Source organism: Pelodiscus sinensis, chromosome 19 (assembly GCF_052426305.1).
Source record: "Pelodiscus sinensis isolate ZL-2025 chromosome 19, ASM5242630v1, whole genome shotgun sequence".
Lineage (NCBI taxonomy): Eukaryota > Metazoa > Chordata > Testudines > Trionychidae > Pelodiscus > Pelodiscus sinensis.
The window spans coordinates 6,498,137-6,522,123 of record NC_143070.1 but is presented as its reverse complement, the minus strand read 5'-3'; the positions used below and the strand labels follow the sequence as shown (position 1 = coordinate 6,522,123).

Below are 23,987 nucleotides of genomic sequence, written 5' to 3'. Positions count from 1 at the left end.
CCCCTGCTGGTTGGCGCTTGCCAACCTGCCGTTGCGGGACTTGGCTCTGGTTTTGACATGGCCCGTGTGGGACTGAGTGGAGCAGCGGGGCCTGGAGAACAGGTCCCTCTCTCAGCCCTGGGAGCAGCCCAGTCAGTCCCCACTAGGGCACACGGACCGGCTGGGTGAGAGTGGAGCTGGGCCTGGTGCTGCCCCGGCTGTTTTCCCTCTGACTGGCGAGAGACCCCCAGGCTGGTCACGGCCCTGTGAGCTCTGCCTGTGGCCCAGCCCCCACCCCGCTCCCCTGTCTGGCTTTGGGGGGGGGCAGGACTTAGGGTCGAGGAGGGAGACCGATAAATACCCTTGTGTGTCTGCAACGGTGAGGAGGTGACGTCGCCGCATCTGGCACCCGAGTGCCGAGCTGGAACGGAGAATCTGGGATTTCCAGAAGGGTGTGATGGGATTCCTGGGGAGGGGGACTGCAGCTGGGGGTTCATCTTTCACTGTATTGGGGTGGGGGAGGGGCTGCTCCCTGACCACGCCTCTCCCTGGGTTATTGTCAGTGCCGGTGTGTTCATATCCCCATGGACCAGAGCCGCACTCAGAGCCCTGCATCCCAGCTAAGAGGGCCCCAATCCTGGGAGATCCCCTGGAGTCCCAGCACCCCCGGCTGCTCAGAGCAAGGCCCCGGGGGCGGGGGGGGGGGAAGCTTGGAGCTACCAGGATAGTTCATTAGCACAGATGTGTGCCCAGGGCTGCCTCCGGCTGTCACTGCCCAGCCGAACAAGGGGGCTGGTGCTCTCAGCTGTGCTGGTTGTTCACAAGTGTCCTGTGTTTCACTTACTCTATGACTTGTGGCTTGATGCTCCAGGCCTGGGATGCTGCACTGGGAGCAGGGGGGTGACTGTGGGGCTGGGCTGTGACGGTCTCTGTGCTGGAGGGAGGCACCCAGTGAGGGAGCTGAGGGTTCACTTGCCAGCGGTATTTGTGCTGCTCAGTTAAAACCTGTTAATTTGGCCTGCAGGGAAATGCAGCCCACAGGGCGTGGAAAGGGCCAGCTGGATTCCCTGTGATACCCCAGTGACTGTTCCTGAGGAGTGGCTGGCGGGTTTCTGAGCTGGGGAAAACTGCTCTGAGCAGAAGGGCAGGTTCCCATAGAGACGTGAATGGCTGAGAACAGGCGTGTGGCATGATGGTGTCCCCCCCCCACTGTCCCTGTAGCCTCCCCCTCTTGCTGTGCAAGGTAAGAGTCTCCCTCCAGCCCAGCCTGCACAGGCCGAGGGGCAGGGAGATTTCTGGGGAATGCTGGGAGCTGGTTGCCATGGAAGACGTCACAGACTCAGGGATGTTCCTGTGCACCTGGGCTCCAGAGTCTGAGTCCCTTGGGCCAGATGCTTTGAGCTAGGTATGTGCCCAGTGAGTCACACCGGTGCCTAGCAGGCCTTTCAGAAGCCCCACAGAAGCTTGGGCCCCTAACTCCCATTGGTGCCCATAGGAGTTGGGCACCTCCCCTGTTCTGGTATGTGTGGCATCCCAGGGGCCTCTCTGTGTGGCTGGGTGTGGAAATGCCAGTGAGAAGCTGGCTCCTTGGCCTAACTCTCCAGGGTCTCTCTCGCAGCATGGGGCAGAGCTGGGACGTTAGCCCTGGGCATGCCCCTGCCAGTGATGGGTTTTTCTCTTCCCTTTCAGAGGCGCTGGCTGCAGAGAGAGGTGAGGATCCCAGGGCACTGCCCTAGGGCCAGGCACGGCATGTGTACAGAGGGTATGTCTACACTATGGGATAAAGATGAATTAAGATACACAACTTCACCTATGTTCATTTCGTAGCTGAAGTCAAAGTACCGTAAGTCAACTTTTGGTGCTGTCCATAATGCATGAAGTTGAAGGGAGAACACTCTTCCTTTGACTTCCCTTCCTCTTCGTTGAAGCAGGACCACCGGCATCAACCAGAGTACCCCTCTCATTTCAAATGAACAGGTCTTCACTAGACCCGCTAATTCAAACCCCAAGATTGACTGCGGGAGCTTCGATCATCTCTGTAGTGTAGACATACCCAGACAGGGCCATAGGGAAAGTACAGATAGCTATCCTGCTTTGCTGTCCTCTACTTTTGCACAGGTTACTGGGCAATTTTCTCTTGTTCTGGTGACAGGAATGCAGAAGTGAAGCTGTCTCCCAGAATGACAGTGGAGTGAAGGAGAAAGGGGTTGGGAACCAAGTAATTTTCAGATGAAAAGAGCTAAACAATTATCACAATTCAGAATTGGGAAAAGCAATCAGTTAGAAATGCTTCTCAAATAACTGGAAATGAATTCAGAGATGGGTGTGTTTATGGTTATAATGAGACTACCCTTAGCTAATTGAGACTGAAAATATACATGACAGGATGTCTCAAAATAAACATTTAAATAATCAAAAATGACAGAAGGAAACTATTAAATAGTCCAAGAAGGCCTATTCAAATGAGGCACCAGATTTAAAAAAGGGAAATAAAGAGAGTGATCCAATGTAGGAATATTTAACTAAAAATTGAAATTCTGTAATACAAAGTTAAAACAATTTGGTTAACTGTTTTGAGTGGAGTAGTGTTATAAAGGTGGGCCTAGAATTCCAAAACTTATGCTCTAACCACAATTATATTCATTTATTTTTCATGACATACAAACCACATCCATAGGTTGTTGTAACTCAAATGAATTATCTAAGCATTAACAATTGACTTCAACAGCTAAACGTAAAGAACTAGCTCTGGCCATCATTTCATAGTTACATTGATGTCAGCCGTCTTGCATCACTATAATTCTGCATGAGTCTACATTGAAATTGGGCTTCCAGCTATGTAAGCAGCCAATTACAGGAACATAGTAACACCATCTCCTTGAGCCAGGGTGACCTAGTGTGGTCAATGCAGGAGGAGCATAGACACCGTTTGACCTATGTCAATGCTAATAGTCCTCCAGCAGCTGCCCCTCTCTAGTCATCATTGTGAACTCCGCTGCCCAGGGATCATGGAGACCAGAAGCCCCCCACAACCACTTACCCACCCCACATATTTTTGAAATACTTTTTTCAGGTTGCCCAGCTTGGCAAGCACCCCTAGCAGCGTTCCTGTGTTGCATGTGCCAATTACATGTGCTAGACATGTGCTGGTACGGAATAAACAGGGGGCTTTGAACATTGGCCTGGCCCCCTGCGCTGCAATTCTTCTTGGGGCCTGCAAATACCAGAGGGTTCTTCACCCTGTGTGTAGAGCGGTCATGACACTGGTGCAGAGCTGTGCAGGCTCCATGCTGTTGGCAGAGAGAGGAGAGTGAAACTGCTCTGGGGGTAAGTAGAAGCAGCACTGACAACTGTGGCCAAGTTTGCATCCATACAACGGTTCTACTAACAGCAGCCGCTTTCTGTCACTGTAACTTGCATTGACCAGTTTGTAACATGAACATGGACCTTACCTCAGATAACCAAGTATAAATTCATTGGAGTAACTTGGTTAAAACTATAGTTTGATTTGATCATAAAACTTCTGAACAAAAACATGAAATTGAACACAACTAGATGGACTGGGTATGATGAGCGAGTTCATATCAGTGCCAACGTAACAAATTCTAGACAAATCACTAATCCTTCTCGGACTTTGTCTTAGGTAGGCAGCATTCTTAGGCTAAGCAAAATCTGTAAATAGCATTCAGTCCTATGATCACTACAGCCTGAAAAACAGCAGCATGTAGATGCGTCTCTAGCTGAAAATGGTTAGAACACACACAAAAGGTGGGTAAATGAATCCCCAATTCTTCCTGGTTCAAAGCAAGAAAGTCACAAATACACCATTGTCCTGGCTCAGTGCCCAGAACCAAGCCAGAGCCTCGCAATGACAATCTGAGCCATCTCAGCACCTGTGTGTATCCATTGAGCTAAGGAAGGGATCAGGGATTCACAAAGGTTCTCAGGTGCTCCTGTGATTATAACACTTCCACTCCAGAGCCAACTCTACTGTCAGCTCTTGAGCTCACTTACCATCTATACCAAGGGTTGGAAACCTTTCAGAAGTGCCATGCCAAGATTTAACTTATTTACTTCTATTTACAGATCTATGTGCCAAGGGGAAGGAAGAGGCAGCGGCAGGTTAGGGCAGGCTGGGTACTGTGACCATATTGTTACAATGGGGTCAGATGCAAACCCTGTCACCCATTCCAGTTTGTGTGAAGAATTTTCCCCAACCTGCGGCAGTTGGAAAGCTGTATTACTTTTCCCATTTCTAGCGTTCTTCTTTTGTACCATTTGGAAAAAAAGGTTTTTTTCATAGCATCATAGAACACTAGAACTGGAAGGGACCTCGAGAGGTCATTGAGTTCAGTCCCCTGCCCTTACAGCAGGACCAAGCACCATCTAGATGATCCCTGATAAATGTTTGTCTAACCAGCTCTTAAAAAGCTCTAATAACAGAGATTCCACAACTTCTCTATGCAATTTATTCCAGTGTTTAACCACCCTGACAGTTAGGAAATAAAACATCCAACCTAAATCTCTCTTGCTGCAATTTAAGCCTATTGCTTCTTGTCCTATCATCAGAGGGTCAGGAGAATTAAATTTTCTCCCTCCTCTTTGTAACTTATTTTAGGGTATGTCTAGACTACGTTGCTATTTCAGGCATCCCTGTAATCCTTGTTCCACAAAGGTTAAGGGATTTGTTGGAATAATGCCTTATTTTGAAATTTAGGCATGGAGGAGACTTGAACGGGACTCCACATCCTAGTCCCCACTGCAAGGTCAGGCAGTCTCTCAAAACATCTACTAGGCAGGGCCCTATTGTCAGCAGATAATTTCACTTCTGTGGTTCATGAATAGGGAGAACAGATATATGCCTATTTGCATTAAAGGGGCGAGGCTTAAGACAGATTCCTCTTGTTAGCATGCCACACTGGCTAGCTTACTTGGCTCCCTATGTGATGGGCGGGGATTTGGGACTGCTTTCTAAGACACCTATTCCTCCTCTGTCATGATATAATGGGGTTGGACACATAACTCAGTCTTTGTGGATCCCACTGCTGTTTCTCTAATATTCTAGATAACCAAGAGTTAGGCATTTGCAACACTCAATGTCATAAAGTTTAAGTCTTTTGATGGATTCCAGCCTAAAAAGGCTGTCAGGGATGAATGAGAAATCAATGGGTTTAGGTGTGTAACATCAAATGCAAATGAAATGACTGAACAGAAAATATTCAGATTTCTCAACAAGTTATAATCAAGTCCTGTTATAATATGGGAAACTTATCTCAACTTCTCACTGTCCATGGCTCTGTTCTTGGAGGACATTTCATACCCTGGTTGAATAACGATGCACATCCTCATTACATGTCTGTGGAGCCATGCCCTACCCTCAGAGATGTGTAGGAATAATGAAAAATGTTACTCTCTTGCCCCATCCCCAGCCAGCACACTTTTACGGTGTGCGTACTCAGTGGATGTTCTTACATCTCATGAGGGATGAGCTGCACTAGGAGGCTTTAGAGCACCCTTTCCTGTAGATTCTCTATGGGTTATTAAGGGCTGAGCTCTCTCAGAACGTTTTCCAAATCTGGGGCATTTAAAGGGTTCTTCCCTCTGTGGATTCTTGCGTGGGCAGTAAGTACCTCAGGGCTCCTCAAATCCCCACACAACACAAGGATAGCCATGTAAGCCAGCCAGTGTGGAATGCTGATGAGAGTGGTCTAGCCTAAGATCTCCAACGAATGCTTTTCCTGACCTTGACAATTCATAAGGTCTCAGCCTGTGGGCTTTTGGATATGACAGAATGTGTGAGCACTGCCCTGCACCTGTAGGTTCCCTCTTCTTTTGGGATTCTCTGATGTTCAATAAAGCTTGAGCGCCCATGAAAACTTTTCCCACAGTCAGAGCAGTTGAAAGGTTTTTCACCTTGTATTAATTGTACAATGCCTGTTACGATTTGAGAACTAACTGAAGGTTTTGCCACAGACAGACCACTTGAAGGGGTTTCTCTCCCATTTGGATTTTCCTATGTTGCATACGGTATGACCTCTGACAAACTTTCCCCATATCGGAGCAGTTACGCAGTTTCTGTGTTGTGTGGGTTCTTCTATGTCCAACAAAGTCTGAGCGTCAACTCAACATTTACCCACAGTCAGAACAATTAGAAGGCTTCTCACTCATGTGGGTTCTCTGATGTTCAAAAACATATCAGCTCTCACTGAATCTTTCCTCAGTCACAGCAGTTATGGAGTTTCTCTCCTGTGTGGACTGTAGGATGCCTGCCAAGATTTGAGTGTCAACTGAACCTTTTCCCACAGTCAGAGCAGTTGAAGGGTTTCTCTTCTGTTTTCCTAAGGTTTAATCAGATTTTCATTTGGATGGAAGCTTTTCCCGCATTCAGAACAATTAAAGGGCTTCTCTGCTGCGTGGATTCTACTATGTCTAACAAGGTCTGACCTCTGATTGAACCTTTTCCCACAGTCAGAGCAGCTGAAGGGCCTTTCTCCTGTGTGGATCCTCCAATGTCTAACAAGGTCTGACCTGAGATTGAACCTTTTCCCACATTCAGAACAATTAAATGGTCTCTCTCCTGTGTGGATTCTACTATGTCTAACTAGGTCTGACCTCTGACTGAACCTTTTCCCGCAGTCAGAGCAGCTGAAGGGTTTCTCACCTGTGTGGCTTCTTCTATGTGTAACAAAATCTGATCTAAGATTGAACCTTTGCCCACAGTCAGAGCAGTTAAAGGGTGTCTCTCCTGTGTGGATTGTACGATGGATTTTAAGACTTGAGCGCCGAATGAAGCTTTCCCCACAGTCAGAGCAGCTGAAGGGCTTCTCTCCGGTATGGGTTCTCTGATGATCAACAAGACTTGCACGCCGATGAAAGCTTTTCCCACAGACAGAGCAGTTATAGGCTGTCTCACTTGTATGTAGTACCTGATGTTGAATAAGATGTGAGCGCCGACTGAAGCTTTTCCCACAGGCAGAGCAGTTAAAGGGCTTCTCTCCTGTGTGGATTCTATGATGAATGTTAAGATTTGAGCGCCGATTAAAGCTTTTCCCACAGGCAGTGCACATAAAGGGTTTCTCTCCTGTGTGGATTCTGTAATGAATGTTAAGATTTGAGCGCTGACTGAAGCTTTTTCCACAGGCAGAGCAGTTGAAGGGTTTCTCTACTTTATGGTTTATCAGCCAATCAGGTGTTACTGAATACCAATGTAAACTTTTCCGACAGTCAGGGCAGTCACAGATTTTCTCAGACAAATTGAAGGGTTTCTCACCTGAATGGATTTTCTGGTGTAAAATGAAGAACTGTCCACATTGGAAACTTTTTCCGCAGTCACTGCAAGTGTAGGGTCCCTCTTGATGGGGGATTTGCTGTGGAATGGTTTCTGGTTTCACCCCTCTGCTCCAATGACTGGATTGACCCTGTCCCTCCACTGCATGGTTTCCCGGCTGCCTTTCTGGTCTATGCTGACTCTCATAGATCTCTCCCTGCTCAGGACTTTGAGAAACATGGCCTTCAGATCTTCCCAGGAACATCCCATGTGGAGCCACTTGCTCCAGTCCTTCCTGATGAAGGCTCTCCTCATTGCTCTCACTCAGTGTCCTGTCACCTGCTGGGAAAGAGAAAGACAGGAGTCATTCTCTGTGCTGAGCTGAAATGACAACAGGAAAAGGGGGAGAAAACACCTAAACAACTGCTGGGTAGGTTGAAATTGCTACAGCTCTCCCCCATCCTTCATGAAAATTGGCTTATGAAAATGAATTTTCATAAAACATCTTTGAGACAGGCATAATAGAATATGTAACATTTAAAAAGTTACTGCCGTATCTGTTTCTGCTATTTTTCGTGCCTGTATCATTCTTGTATGTGAAGTTAGATGCATGAAGTGTGCATCTAGTTTTAAGTATAAATGTGCTAATGAGGACCCTTAGTGATAAGTTAGGAACTTAGTGACTCAGCCCTCAAACCAACCACCAATGATGGTTTCATTTTTACTGTAAGCCCAAACTGTGGTTGATCTTGAAAGTCACATGACCGTGCCACCTGGTACTGGAAACCATCTTGAATCAAATACTTTTCCATGGGGATGAGAAGCATGAACAAAGGATTCTGACCCTGGGGGAAGTCTATGTAAGGAAAGGAAAGCAATCAGGTCTTTGTCTTCAGCTAGCCTAAGAAACTACCTCACCCACCGTAAGAAGATGCACATGAAGAAACCTGAAAACACAGAACTCTAAAGAACTCTGAAAAGCTATAGATCTAGACCAGAATAAAGATCAGCTGTGGGACTTGACGCATTTTACTTGAGATAAGAACTGTTTAGAGTAAGAATGTGCATGTAATAAGTTTCTTAGAGGATTAGAATTAGCTGGTGTATATTGTTTAAATTAGTAATTTACTTTGATCTGTCTGTTTTCATTTGCAATCACTTAAATCTTACTTTTTACATGTAATACTTTTGTTTATCGTCAGGCCCAGTGTAAATAATTGTTATCTGGAAGGGGTGACCACTGCGTATCTATCTTTCATGCAAAAGGAGGTGAATTTATGAGCTTTCTCTGTGTAACACTTTTACACAGGGTAAAACTGATTCATATGGGGTTTTGGTCATTTTTGGGGATTGGTTTTCTGGGTGCTGAAGCCTTATAGCTGAGCCCTACTAGAGCAGATCTGGTTCAGTGTCTGTGTCCCTCAGCTGGGAGGCAGTAACCCCAATTCTGTGCTTTGGCTGGGGGAGACCTGTGCTTCTGGCCCAGCAGGACAGGGTGGTGAGGAGCCCCTGTGGGCAGGAAAGCGGGCACTGGTGGCTTTATCAGTACACTGCGGGACAACCCCAAGTGGATTTCTATGATCTAACCCTTCACAGAAATATCATGAGCTGATTTCACCCTCCTCCCTCACAACCCTTCCCCAGACAGAATCCATCATTCCAGTCAAATATAGGCAAACAAGTGAAGTGTGTTCCCTTCTGCTTGATAAAAGCAGCCAAGCTAGCAAGCCACAAACGGGTTTTGGCAGCAACCACAGCATAACCAAGTTGGGGGAGGGGAGCAGGAGTTGGGTGCCACAGAAAGGCCCTCACGTCCTTCCGGAGATCCCTTTTGCAATTGCTGAGAAGCTTGTCTATGTGCCCTCAGGATGTGTCTGTCTGGGCCCCAGGAAATGCAAACTCTGAAAAATCTCATCTGGCTGGCTGATGGTTGAAAGATAACCTCTTGCCTGACCTTTAGGGCTGCTCACGTAACAAGTTTTCTTTGAATAAACAGGGGCAAACAGTTAGAGGTAATTGAACCCTTTGGCAGGGGCTCTTTAGGGACTCCCCCTCTGGATTGACCTTGCAGTCTCCACCAGCAGCAGCAAGACTGGCCACTGGGAAACTGCTGCTGGGTCACTCGAGAGCCACACCCAATTTCAGGAATTATTGTAGTTTGAGGGCATTTCACTAACCTGTTACAGATGAGTGTAAGTGCTTGAGATTAAGTAACATGAAGGTTTAAGTGAGAGCTCTTATGTGGTCATGTTTGTGCCAGCCAGCTATCAGTCTGACGGCCATGTCTCGCTGGATTTACTTCCTGACACCACTTCACACAGAGTAAAGATATTGAGATCTTTGGGTTAAAGGAACCACAGGTAAACTCCCCTCCCCCACCTCTCACTGGAGTTGAAGACAGGCTGAAGTGTCAGTCAGACTGGATGAAAATGCACAAGTGAAACCTGCTATGAGGACACAGAAATTGGTTTCTGAGTCAGTTTAATCGATTGCTCACCTGTCTGGGTGTCACTGATGATCTCCCATTTCACAGAGCCCTGGAGATCTGGGATCCGCAGCTCCTCCCCTTGCTCCACCCAGGAGATCACATGAACTTTGGAGACTGGAAATCCTGCTCAGGGGAGCAATTAATAAAGTGCTGATCTTGTTCATTAAGGTCTGTGCCATTACTACTTCTAGAGCCAGGATCTGAGTCATGCATCCAGAGAGGCTCCTTTCCCACCTTGCAGATTGTACAAGATCTCATGACACACTCACCTGCAAGTAAAGGTGCATCCCCCAGACTCGGGAGTTGCCCTGCTTATTCCCCAGGGGAGCTGAACTCTCTGCTGCATTCTCTAGGGTACAACTAAGTCTCCCTCAGGGCCTGTTCCTTGCCCCCCACATCCCAGGGCGGGACAGGAACACACTGCTCAGGAGATGAGCTCTGGTGAGGGCTTGCAGGTCTGACACTGAGACCCCAGGCAGGTCTCAGACGGCAGCTGCCACATGGCAGGTCATTAGGGCTATGTCTACACTCACAACTTCTTGCGGAAGAAATATGCAAATGAAGCTAAGTGTGGAATATCTCTGAGCCTCAGTTGCATACCTAATGAGCCGCCATTTTTGCAGAAGAGGCTTTTGTGCCAGAAGGAGCTGTCTACACTGCCTCTTCTTCCACAAGAAAACCCCTCTTGTGTAATGCCGTTATTCCTGAAAATAATCGGCATAATGGCATTGCGCAAGAGGGGTTTTCTTGCGCAAGAAGGGGCAGTGTAGACAGCTCCTTCTGGAGCAAAAGCCTCTTTTGCAAAAAAAAAAAAAAAAGGCAGCTCATAAGGTATGCAAATGAGGCTCGACAATATTCCACACTTAGCCTTATTTGCAGATTTCTGCCACAAGAAGCCGCGAGTGTAGACATAGCCTAGGAGTTGGAGAGAAAGGACCCAGCAGAGCTCTAGCTCCCCAAGGGATCTGTGCACAAAGCTCTTGGCTGGGAGCTCAGCTTGCCCTGCTCTTTGGTGCTGATGCTCGATTTGGACCAGGAGGCAAAGGAAGTTCTCTGAGCAGCTAAGGAAATCTTTGGTGGCTGTTTCCGACCCTACCTATGCTCCACACTCCAGCCAGCCACTATCACCTGCCTCATGATTCTGTCCCTTTTCTGTATGATTTGTTAAGACACAATCCAATTCCAGGAATATCCCATTTTCTTGGCTCAACCAAAATCGGACCTTGCTTTAAGTTATGATAAGAGGAAGCTTCATATTACATTTGGTGGTCCTAGCTTTTACCCTGTAAGAAGTGTTCTTGAACTGATACAGGCACACAGACAGACTCTCTTAAATATACAGTAGATAAAAGATCTCTGTGTATCATCTATTGCAATTATTTTGAGCCTGTCTCTCATAATTCACTTTATTGTATTAAGTTTGTTTATGTTCATTAGTCAGAGACAGTCCCCTGGTAATATCCAGGCAATCCCTACAGAGCCAGAAGTCACCTTTTACACATGTGGGCTAGCTACACTGATAAGGACAGAAGAATGGCCATACTGGGTCAGATCAAAGGTCCATCCAGCCCAGTATCCTGTCTGGGTCAATGCTAGGTGCCCCAGAGGGACTGAATCAAATAGGTAATGATCAAGAGATCTCTCTCTCCCCTGCCATCCATCTCCACCCTCTGACAAGCAGAGGCTAGGGACACCATTCCTTACCCATCCTGGCTAATAGCCATTAATGGGCTTAACCTCCATGAATTTATCTAGTTCTCTTCTAAATCCTGTTACAGTCCCAGCCTTCACAACCTCCTCCAGCAAGGAGTTCCACAGGTTGACTGTGTGCTGTGTGAAGAACTTGTATTTGTTTTAAACTGGCTGCCCATTAATTTCATTTGGTGGCCCCTAGTTCTTATATTATAGGAACAAGTAAATAACTTTTCCTTATTCACTTTCTCCACACTACTCATGATTTTACATATCTCTATCATATCCCCCCTTAGTCTTCTCTTTTCCAGGCTGAAAAGTCCTAGTCTCTTTAATCTCTCCTCATAGGGGACCTGTTTCAAACCCTTAATCATTTTAGTTGCCCTTCTCTGAACCTTTTCTAATGCCAGTACATCTTTTTTTGAGATGAGGACAACACATCTGTATGCAGCATTCAAGATGTGGGTGTACCATGGATTTATATAAGGGCAATAAGATATTCTCCGTCTTATTCTCTATCCCTTTTTTAATGATTCCTAACATCCTGTTTGTTTTTTAGACTGCTGCTGCACACTGCATGGATGTCTTCAGAGAACTATCCACGAAGACGCCAAGATCTCTTTCCTGATTAGTTTTAGCTAATCAGTTCATGGTTATAGACAAACTAATACTGAAAATCTTGGGTCCAAATTTTTCTGCTAACGTAAGTGAGTTGCCCAGGGTCTCTCAGAAAGGCAGTGTCAGTGCAGGAAATTGAACATAGGTCTCCCAAGTGCACGGCTTAAAACACAAGAAGAGCTCTCCTCATGCTTATCTACTATAAAGCTACCCCCACAGAAGCCTTGCACAGTGTGAACTGCCTCGTCCACCCTCCCTCAGCCCCAGCACCCAGCCTCTCTCACGGGCAGGAACCAGCATGTCATAGAGATCAGTCACAGCGAGAAAAGAACTCCAGGAATTGCACCCTCCTTCCAGGGGCTCAGCCCACTGGCACAAGGAGGACCCTGCAGGCACTAAGAGCAGCTGGACCCAGCCCCACAACTCTGGTGCCTGCCGTTCCTGCCTGGGCTCTTCCACTGACACCTGCCGTCAAGGCACAACATGGGCAAGATGGTGGGGAAGCACATAGACACCTTGGCTACGTCTACACTGGCCCCTTTTCCGAAAGGGGCATGCTAATTTGACAGGTCGTAATAGGGAAATCCGCGGGGGATTTAAATATCCCCCGCGACATTTAAATAAAAATGTCCGCCGCTTTTTTCCGGCTTTTAGAAAAGCCGGAAAAGAGCGTCTACACTGGCCCCGATCCTCCGGAAAAAAGCCCTTTTCCGGAGGATCTCTTATTCCTACTTTGAAGTAGGAATAAGAGATCCTCCGGAAAAGGGCTTTTTTCCGGAGGATCGGGGCCAGTGTAGACGCTCTTTTCCGGCTTTTCTAAAAGCCGGAAAAAAGCGGCGGACATTTTTATTTAAATGTCGCGGGGGATATTTAAATCCCCCGCGGATTTCCCTATTACGACCTGTCAAATTAGCATGCCCCTTTCGGAAAAGGGGCCAGTGTAGACGTAGCCCTTGGGTGTGGGAAGAGCAGCACAATTGTTATGTCTCTGAACCTACCTCCCCTTGGAGGCAGGCATAAAGGGAACAGTTCTCACACAGGAGCCAGAATTATTGGGACTGATACTCATGACATTGGAGGTCAGCGAGCAATGAGAGACTCTGAACCTAACCCAATCCAGCTGCTCCAGAGCCCACCCAGCTTCTGATACCTGAGGGGACAGGAATCCTTACCCAGCCAGCTCACAGCCTCGTAATTCTCCTGCATCACATCCCAGTAGAGGGCTCTCTGACCCGGGTCCAACAGAGCCCATTCCTCTTCAGAGAAATACACAGCCACCTCCTCGAAGCTCACTGGCTCTGCCACAGCCATTTCCTTTCCCTGGTACTTCAGGACATGGGCTGAGCTGGAGCAAGACATGGGTGTTCTGCAGCCTGTCGGGGAGAAGGGCAATTGGAGACATTTTAAAGGGGGCTTTAATTCTTCTCACCACACCCCCATTCCCCCAGACTCTTTCCCTGTTCACACATATGCTGGACTCTGCCATTCAGGGCAAATGCTTGAGTCTCGATATTCCATAAACAACACACACAAGCTAGATCCGAAATCCATATTCATTTTCTCAATACCTGGCTTTAGTTTCAACATTCCTGTACCAGCAACAATGAGATTCATTTCTGAGCACCCAGTGTTTCTGATAATCAAGCTGCATATTTACCTGCCTGAACATCGATGTAGGTGTCTAAATTTAGGCTCCTATATTTAAAGTCTCCAGTCTTCCTCCATTTATTTACAGTGCAGACCTAGGCCCTCTCATCAGGATTAAATCAGCAGAGATTAAGTAAAGTCAAGGGGACCATTCTGATCCTTAAAATTAAATGCAAATGCTGAATGTTTACAAGATGAGATCCTAAGATTCATAGATTCACAAGATCAGAAGGGATCAATATTTCATGTACTCTGGTCTCATCTGTCACAAGCCATTGTATTTAACCCAATTGCCCCCGTAACAAACCTGGATTTCCTCAAAGCATATTTCCTAGAAAACCATCTATTTCCTTTAGTTTTAAATGTTTTAACTGCTGTTCCATAACAGCTTCACGAGGGGCTACAGACATTCAGACACAAATACCTGTGACAGCAAAGTAGCACTATTAGCCCCACAATTGGTATCAGAACTGTCATGCTATTAATAATAATGTTTAACTTCACATCTGAGTCAGTGTAATAGACTGTTCCCTCAGCAACCAAAAAGCACTAGCTAGCCTCCTGTAGAAACAAGTGGAAAAGTCAAATCTGGCCATGTAAGCACTATGCTAGAGACTCAACCTAAGCAGAGAAGGATTATTCATTTTAAAAATCCTGGATTTTGGCAACTCAGAACAGTAACATTGTCAGAACAACAACAGTGAAGTGTATAACAACAGATATAGCCTGTATACAAATTGGTGACAGTTTGTGTAATTAGAACTATAAATGAGTAGAAAGCCCAACATTTGTTTATGCAATACATAAAGTAATAAAAAAGTACAGTGTGTACTTCAGTTTTGGCAGGATGGGGAATTAATGACAGAAAGAAGGATTTTAATACTTTTTCAATTATAAAATAAGGATGTTAAATTTAGTTTAATCACCTAATCGACTAGTCGATGGATTTTCCATTGACTAGTCAGTCAGTCAGTCAATAAGTGGGGAGCCGCCGTGGGGTTAGCATCTGGTTCCAGGAGCTAACCGCACTGCAGGCAGGACAACTGATTCCTGGCTTGCACTGGATCCCCCTGCTGCACATCAGCCTTTTAAATGTATTAAGAGCTGGCGGGCTCTTAATACATTTAAAAAGCAGAGGCACGGCATCTAGGACTGGGCACAAGCCAGGAATCAGCTAATTCCTGGCTTGGGCCCAGTCCCTGCTACCCCCTTGTCCCCTGCGGATACGGTGCTGGGGAGAACTGGCTTTTAAGCCATCTTTTCCCAGCACCGGCTCCTGCTCCCCTACGGGAGGAGGCGAATGGTTGAGGGACTAAGTCACCTATCCGATAAGTTTTTGCTTATCAGATTGACTACTAGTCGCTTACACCCCTATTATAAAAGAGTATCTCGGTGCTTTCACATTTACAAATCTGGCCTATAGTGAGTATTTGGGATGCAAGATCTATCCAAGTGGTGACCTGTGACAAAGCCTTAAGGTGCTGGGTAGAGAACCAAAACAACAGCTAATAAAGGCTGCCCCCATTGGAGGAGGAAAGGAAACTGAAGGAGTTTTGAGACCAAGCCAGGAAATCTGTCAACCTGGATATCACATGGACCCAAAGAACACAAATCCGAAGCTACAGTACAGACAGGAGGTGGAATATTAGAAACAAACGGCCAGGGGACTGCTGAAACTGTCAGCTACAGAGTGTTTTCAATGATTTCTTGGTATTAAAAATACACACAAGGATGTCTAACAAGAGCTCTGTGCACACTGTTAGGGAACACTCAGAAGCATAGCTATGTTAGTCTGTAACTGTAAAAACAATGAGCAGCTCTGTGGCAGCTTAGAGACTAACACATTTATTAAGTCATGGCAGGGCCCTGATCCTGTTCTAAACCCACTGCCTGCCTGTTATCCCCTTTGGTCCCTCTCCTGGCCCTGTAGACAGCTGTTCAACCCATCCCTGTGGTGGGTTTGGCCCCTGCACAGACTTACCCCCTGCACCTGCAGTTTGCCGCAAGCAGCCAGGAGCAGGTGTCAACCTGGAGTCCAGGGGGAGCAAGGACAGCAGCACATGGTCAGAGCAGCCCCAGTTTTCAGGGGGCTGCTCTGACCCCACACTGCATCTGATGGTGTCCCTTCCCAGCCCAACCCCTTGTCTGGGGCTTGGCCCTCACTTGCAGGTTGTGTCCCCAGAGCTGGGGCAGGATCCAGCCTCCAGCCAGATGCAGTGGTGTGCTGAAGAAGGGCTCTCCCAGTCCATCCACCCGCACCCCTCCCCACAGGGAGTAGCACGGGTCAGGCAACAACATGTGACCAGCCCCAGTTCTGTGGAGCAGCCAGAGCAACTTCCTCTTCCAGAGGAACAGGCAGTGCAGGCTAAGAGCACAGGGTTAACCCCTTCGATGTCAGAACCCCGCCACAGCCCCTATGCTCCCTACCTGGTACCCAGGGACACCCTGGGGGACTGACCCAAGATAGACTCCCTGCGACATGGCCTGGCCCTGCTAGGGTGGCTTGTGCAGCTCCCACTTGGAGGAATAGCAGCCGCTTCTCTACCTCTGCAGTGCCTTGAGCAGCAGCTGCAGTGATGCACTTCTGGCACTGCCTAACCCTGCGGTCCCAGCCTGCCCTGCCGGGTCACTTTGGTTCCTCATCCAAAGCTCCTGCTAGTGCCATGTCACCCCAGATATACCTAGAAATACACCCTGTGCAGCTGCCTTGCAACTGTGTCATTTGCCTGGGTCTGTTTCATTAAACATCACTCAAACTTTTTCTATTTCAAAGTCTAACCCTTTCCAAATGGTTCCCAAGAATCAGTTCCTTTTGGATGGTCACTGCACTCAGAACAGATGGTTTCAGGGAGCTGATTCTGGGGCTGTTTCTGCACTTCAGACCTTACAGCAGCAGAGCCATGCCATAGTAAGATCTCACACGTAGCCCTCTCTGCCAGTTTGATCAGTCCAGGCACCAGCACTCATGAAAAGAAATATTATCTAGACCGAAGGAAGAAGAGGGCAAAGTGAAGCCAAACCACCAGATCTGGCCCAACACCACCATCCCATGGTGCAGCTTGAGCCTTGGGCTAGCTCCCTGCCTTCCTTGCACTTGCACACCACTCAAAGTGGCTGGCTACAGGGGCCATGTGTTCTGTGTGCTGAGAGCCCCTCGGGGTGGGCTTTGTGCACTGCCAGTGCTCCCAGCACAACCTCATAGCTTCCATTATGGACGTTAAATATTGGTTAATTGAACAGTCGATTAACCTCATGAATTCTTATCGGTTAGTGGACTATTCTATTGTCCCCAGGAAGCCCCTGTCCAAGGGGGAGGGCGGCGCTACAGGACCAACCCAGCAGCACCCCAGCTGCTTTGCCCCAAGCCACGGGATTCAGCCGCTGCTGAAACTGACCAGCAGCGTCAGTTTCACCAGCAGGCTGAATCCGGACGCCTGGGGCAGAGCAGCTGGGGTGCTGCGGGGTTGGTCTCGTAGCACTGCCCCTCGGCGCTGCGGGACCAACCAGGCAGGACCCCAGCTGCTCTGCCCCAGGGGTCCCCAAGTCAGCCGCTGCTGAAACAGATCAGCGGCTGATTCCAGGAAGCCCCGGGCTGAGCAGCTCTGCCCCGGGCTTCCTGGAATCAGCCGCTGATCTGTTTCAGCAGCAGCTGAATCGGGGACCCCTGGGGCAGAGAAGCTGGGGTCCTGCCGGGTTGGTCCTGCAGCGCCGTACTTTGGTGCTGCGGGACCAACCCGGCAGCACTCCAGCTGCTCTGCCCCAGGCGTCCCCAAGAGCAGCTGGGGTGCTGCCGGGTTGGTCCCGCAGCCCCGAGGGGCAGCGCTACGAGACCAACCCAGCAGCGCCCCAGCTGCTCTGTCCCAGGCGTCCCCAAGAGCAGCTGGAGTGCTGCTGGGTTGGTGCCGTAGCGCCACCCCTCGGCGCTGCGGGACCAACCCGGCAGCACCCCAGCTGCTCTATTGCAGGCATCCCCGATTCAGCTGCTGCTGAAAGTGACCAGCAGCAGCTGAATCAGGGACGCCTGGGGCAGAGCGGGACTATCGTAAGGGGGGGCTATGAGAGGTCTGGGGTGGCATTCCCTCCCACCCCACTCCAGACCCCTCATAGCACCCCCTTCTGATAGTCCGGCATATCTGAAAATCCGGCATCCCCTGGGTCCTAAAGGTGCCGAATTATCGGAAGTTTACTGTACAGTATATTAAAAATGTACATGCTTGGACTGAGGTGGAGATAGATGTAGAAGACAGATGTGTTGAGTGTCTCTGGGGTAGGTTAAAAGGGGTAAAAAGCAAGGGTGATGTCATGCTATGGGGCCACGACAGACCTCCTACCCAGATAGAAGAGGTGAATGAGGCTTTTTCCAAACAACTAAGAAAATCATCCAAAGCACAGGATTTGGTGTTGATGGGTGACTTCAATTATTCAGACATATGTTGGGAAACTAACATAGTGGGGCACAGACTACCCAATAAGTTCTAGGACTGCATTGAAGACAATTTTTTATTTCAGAAGGTTGAAAAAGCTACTGGGGAAAAGCTGTTCTAGATTTGATTTTAACAAATAGGGAGGAACTGGTTGAGAATTTGAAAGCGGAAGACAGCTTGGGTGAAAGTGATCATAAAATTATAGTGTTCATGATTCTAAGGAATGGTAGAAAGGAGAACAGCAAAATAGAGACAACTGATTTCAGGAAGGCAGATTTTGGTAAACTCAGAGAGCTCATAGGTAAGGTCCCATGGGAAGCAAGACTAAGAGGAAAAACTACTGAAGACAGTTGGCAGTTTTTCAAAGAGACATTATTAAGGGCCCAAAAGCAAGCTATTCTCCTGTGTAGGAAAGATAGAAAGTATGGCAAAAGACCGCCTTGGCTTAATCAGGAGATCTTGCATGATCTCAAAATCAAAAATGAATCATATAAAAAGTGGAAATCAGGACAAATTACAAAGGATGAATATATGCAAACAATACAGGTATGCAGGGACAAGATTAGAAAGGCAAAGGCAAAAAATGAGCTCAAACTAACTAGAGAAATTATGGGTAACATAAGACATTTGATAAATATACTAGAAGCAAGAGGAAGACCAAGGACAGGGTGAAACAATCATGAGGAGGGAGAAACAATAACAGGAAACTTGGGAATGGCAGAGGTGCTTAATGACTTCTTTGTTTCGGTCTTCATAAAGAAGTCTGGAGATGAAGGAATGCCTAACATAGTGAATGCTAGTGGGAAAGGGTAGAATTAGAAAATAAATTAAAAAAAGAACAAGTTAAAAATTACTTAGAAAACTTAGAAGTCCTCAGGGTCTGATGAAATGCATCCTAGAATATTCAAAGAGCTGACAGAGGAGGTATCTGAGACCTTAACTATCATCTTTGAAAAATCATGGAAGACAGGAGAGATTTCAGAAGACTGGAAAAGGGCAAATATTGTTAGTGCCCGTCTATAAAAAGGGAAGTAAGAACAATCCAGGAAACTGCAGACCAGTCAGTTTAACTTCTGTGCCAGGAAAGATAATGGAGCAAGTAATTAAGGAATTCATCTGCAAACATCTGGAAGAAAATAAGGTGATAGGTAACAACCAGGATGGATTTGTAAAGAACAAAACATGTCAAACCAATCTGACAGCTTTCTTTGATAGGATAACAAGTCTTGTGGATAAGGGAGAAGCGGTGGACATGGTATACTAGACTTTAATAAGGCATTTGATAATGGTCTTGCATCATCTTATCAATAATCCAGGCAAATGCAACTTAGATGGGGCTACTATAAGGTGGGTGCAAAACTGGCTGGATAACCATTCTCAGAGAGTAGTTATTAATGGTTCACAATCATGCTGTAAGGACATAACAAGTGGGGTTTCGCAGGGGTCTGTTTTGGGACCGGTTCTGTTCAATATCTTCATTAACAATTTAGATATTGGCATAGAAAGTACGCTTATTAAGTTTGCAGATGATACCAAGCTGGGAGGAGGGGGGTGTTGCAACTGCTTTGGAGGACAAGGTCATAATTCAAAATAATCTGGACAAACTGGAGAAATAGTCTGAGGTAAATAGGATGAAGTTTAATAAAGACAAATGCAAAATACCCCACTTAGGAAGGAACAATCAGTTTTATACATACAGAATGGGAAGAAACTGTCTAGGAAGGAGTACTGCAGAAAGGGATCTAGGAGTCATAGTGGACCACAAGCTAAATATGAGTCAACAGTGTGATGCTGTTGCAAAAAAAGCAAGCATGATTGTGGGATGCAAGAAGAGGAGTGTTGTGAGCAAGACAGGAGAAGTCATTCTTCCGCTTTACTCTGCACTGATTAGGCCTCAACTGGAGTATTGGGTCCAGTTCTGGGCACCACATTTCAGGAATGATGTGGAGAAATTGGAGAAGGTCCGGAGAAGAGCAACGAGAATGATTAAAGGTCTAGAGAACATGAGCTATGAGGGAAGACTGAAAGAACTGGGTTTGTTTAGTTTAGAAAATAGAAGACTGAGAGGAGACATGATAGTGGTTTTCAAGTACCTAAAAGAGCGTTGCAAGGAGGAGGGAGAAAAATTGTTTCCGCGGCCTCTGAGGATAGGACAAGAAGGAATGGGCTTAAACTGCAGCAAGGGAGGTTTAGGTTGGACATTAGGGGTGTGTCTAGACTACAGGGTTTTGTCAACAAAAGTGGATTTTTGTTGACAAAACTATACCTGCGTCTACACTACTGCCGAGTTCTGTTGACATAACGTCGACAGAACTCAGCAATTTTGTCGACGGCGGTAAACCTCATTCTGCGAGGAATAATGCCTTTTGTCGACAGAGTTCTGTTGACAGGTGTTATTGCATCTACACTGTCCTTTGCGTCTACACTCTCATGTTGACAAAGTGGCTTGCTTTGTCAACAGAACTGGATGTAGTCTAGATGCTCTTTGTCGACAGAGGCTTTGTCGACAGTATCTGTCGACAAAAGCCTGTAGTCTAGACGTACCCTTGGAAAAACTTCCCAACTGTCAGGGTAGCGAAACACTGGAATAAATTGCCTAGGGAGGCTGTAGAATTTCCATCACTGGAGCTATTTAAGAGCAGGTTAGATAGACATCTATCAGGGATGGTCTTGACCAGTGTTTCTCAACCAGTGGTATGAATACCTTTGGGGTACTTGAGAGAAGTCTAGGGAGTATGTCAATGCAACTGAAATGTGGAGAAAACTGAATTTTTGTCTTAGGTTTTACAGCTTTTTATTATTTTTGTATTTTTTACACCCAAAAATGTCATCACCCGCCCAGCTACGATTAAGTTGTTTAAACAAATGTGTTGCAATGGTAGAAAAATATTTTGCATGTTTGATACTGGGGGTACTTTATATAGATAGATAGATATAGACAGATATATATTTTTTGAAAAAGGGGTACTTTATAAAAAAAAGATTGAGAAACGCTGGTCTAGACTGTGCTTGGTCCTGCCGTGAGAGCAGGGGACTGGACTTGATGATCTCTCAAGGTCCCTTCCAGTTGTAGTGTTCTATGATTGTGATTTCAACACAGGATGGGCATGAGTACAAAGATTAAGGCAAGACTACACAACACAGCCCCCATTTAAGTCAGTTGTGCTGATATTAATAAAATGCAATACTTACCCGATTCCCACCCACATGACAGAACTTTTACTGAGCAATGACAGTGCAGGAATTCATCTACTAAAATGCATATCAACAGAAGACCATTATATTGACTTGCTGATGTGACGCATGTGGCCAGTGGAGGCAATGTTCAAAGGATCCAACCTACGGGGAGCGTGTGGAGCCCTGTATAAACCAACACACAGACTGTGGGGCGGTTTGGAGTAGCCCTGGCCAAGAACAGGCCACCATTTTGTTTTCCCGGATTGGTGCCCGATGTAAACGCAGTGGGGGGAGTGGACCAGTGCTTTAAATTAAAGGGGCCACAACAAAATGTGCTCGGTGGGTGTGCGTGTGGGGGAGGGCATTTTTCCCCAATAAAAATTTTCCCCAACCCTAGGGTGTTGTGAATTAAAAAAGGCTGAACACCACAGGTCTACACCAGTGTTTCTCAACCTTTTTTAAAAATAAAGTACCCCTTAAAAAAAATTAGAAGGATCCCCAGTACCTAGTTTCCAGACACACCATTTTTTCCCCCCTACCATTGCAACACATTTGTTGAAACAATTTAATTGCAGCCAGGTAGGTGATGCCATTTTTTAGGTGTAAAAAGTACAAAAATAATGAAGCGCCGTAAATCTTCTGCCCCACACGTCTGTCACGTGCCCCTAAGGGTACCGGTACCACCGGCTGAAAAACACTGATCCAGACCATCCCTGACAGGGGTCTGTCCAAGCGGCTCTGAAATCACTCCAGTGATGGAGACTCCACGACCCCCCTCGGCAATTTATTCCGGTGTTTCCCCACCGGGACAGACGGGAAGTTTTTTTTTTTTCTCACTATCCCACCTAAACCTCCCTCGCTGCAGTTTCAGCCCATTGTCCCGCAAAGCACGAGACCAGGCCGCACATTGTTCAACCAGGCTGCCCCCCCCCCCCCAGGGGTGTGACAAAGAGCCTCCCCCCCCCCGCCAAGCCCAGGGCAAAAATCTCTCCCCCCCCCCCCCTTCCCCCCCCCCCCAGCGATTTATCTGCCCCGGCCTCAGCCCCTCCCCCCACAGACTCCCCTTAGCGCCCCGCCATCTTACCCGTCACCCCCCCTTCCCCGTCGAAACGCCCACCCCCCCTCACCTCAGCGCCTCCGACTGCTCGCGCCCTCGCCCGTCCAACCGGCGCTCCCCGCCAGCAGCCGCGCGCGCGCGCGCGCCGAGTAACGGCACCAACGGACTCCCTCCGAATCCGCGTCGCGCGGCGCATGCGCAGTTGCCGCGACGGCGAGCGCTGAGTCAGGGGGTAGTGCGACGCTGCCGAGTCGCAGCGGGGGCCCGGCGCGCGGGGCAGGGAGGGACTGGCGGGGAGGCGCCGAAAACCCGGCGGGGAGGGAAGATGCGGAAGGGGGACAGACTGCGCGTGCGCAGCGGGCCCGCGCCGTCCCGGTCGGGAGGGCCAGCGCCGGGGCTTAGCTCAGACCGGGAGCTGCCTGGCCCAGCGGGCTCTGCGCAAAGCAGGCTCCAGGCGACCCCCCCCTCCCCCGCGGGGAGTGAGGGGTCCCCGCCCCCAGGGCGCGGCGCGCGACAGCTTGTGCGCGGGGCGGAGGGAGGTGGCTGTAGCCCTCGGGGCTTGCAGGGGGCGGAGCAGCCACGTGGGGGGGGGGGGTTGTGGGAGCCAGAGGGCAGTGAGGGGGGGGCACATAGGGGTGGGGGGGAGCTGGGACAGGGGGACACTGCGGCTATGTCTACACTGGCACCCTTTTCCAGAAAGGCTGAAAACGGAAAACTTTTCCGTTAAAAGCATTTTCGGAAAAAGCGCGTCTAGATTGGCACAGATGCTTTTCCGGAAACGCACTTTTTGTGGAAAAGCGTCCGTGCCGATGTAGACGCGCTTTTCCGCAAAAAAAAAGCCCCGATCGTCATTTTCGCAATCGGGGTTTTTTGGCGGGAAAGAAATCTGGGCTGTCTACACTGGCCCTTTTCCGGAACAGTTTTCCGGAAAAGGACTTTTGCCTGAACGGGAGCAGCATAGTTTTTCCGGAAAAACACTGACGATTTTACATTAGATCGTCAGTGCTTTTCTGGCAATTCAAGGGGCCAGTGTAGACAGCTGGCAAGTTTTTTCGGAAAAGCGGCTGATTTTCCGGAATAAGTGGCCAGTGTAGACACAGCCTCTCGGTGTGTGTGTGTGGAGGGGGGGGGTAGGAAAAAAAGAGCAGCAGCTGTGAGGGAGCCTAGAAGCTTGACTTGATGGGTTGTTAACTTCTGGGGCCAGGGGACCCCCCCTTTTCCCTCCCACTCCACTCCTCTCCCATCTGCCTCCCTGTGCCTGGGGGGGGGCGTCTCCCCACTGCAGAGTAGGCTGTGCTGGGAACACTCTCCTGGGCCTTTTGGGTGGCTTGTTTTGTTTTGCGGTGAGACCAGAGCTGGTTTGCTTCTGTTTCCTCTCAGCCCTGAACTTCAAGCCTTGCTGAAACTTCCTCCTCCAGCAGATGGTCCCAGATCAGACCTTTTTTGCTTTGTAAAGTCTGGTTCCAGTTCAGTTAAAAACCCTAGTGCTCTGGTTCAGTGTTGGTGGGTCCAGCTGGGCGAATGGAATCCACCACTACTGAGCTGTCCCCAGGGCCTGCAGGGTGACCCCAGGGGGCTCGGGCATGTGGGGAGGGGTCCCTGGTTACTGCAAAAGCAGAGGTGACTGGTGTCTGGGGC

At 48.1% G+C, this 23,987-nt stretch overlaps 1 protein-coding gene across 1 annotated transcript; it reads right to left on the bottom strand.

The window, feature by feature from the left end:
* Positions 1 to 2,608: 2,608 nt before the first annotated feature.
* LOC102451997 (uncharacterized) lies at positions 2,609 to 22,584 on the bottom strand. The gene is made up of 4 exons (XM_089770818.1): positions 22,420 to 22,584; positions 13,217 to 13,417; positions 9,744 to 9,857; positions 2,609 to 7,588 (listed from the first exon to the last, which is right to left on the bottom strand). The coding sequence occupies exons 2-4, from the start codon at positions 13,401 to 13,403 to the stop codon at positions 6,318 to 6,320; spliced, it is 1,572 nt and encodes a 523-aa protein (XP_089626944.1). The 5' UTR covers positions 13,404 to 13,417; positions 22,420 to 22,584; the 3' UTR covers positions 2,609 to 6,317.
* Positions 22,585 to 23,987: the final 1,403 nt, after the last annotated feature.

Excerpts from the sequence above, each read along its gene's own strand:
- LOC102451997 (XM_089770818.1), bottom strand. The coding sequence starts at position 13,403 with ATGTCTTGCTCCAGCTCAGCCCATGTCCTGAAGTACCAGGGAAAGGAA. Across the intron at positions 9,858-13,216 it reads CGAGGCTGTGAGCTGGCTGG|GATTTCCAGTCTCCAAAGTT; the intron begins GTAAGGATTCCT and ends TCCCCTGAGCAG. Across the intron at positions 7,589-9,743 it reads CATCAGTGACACCCAGACAG|CAGGTGACAGGACACTGAGT; the intron begins GTGAGCAATCGA and ends TCTCTTTCCCAG.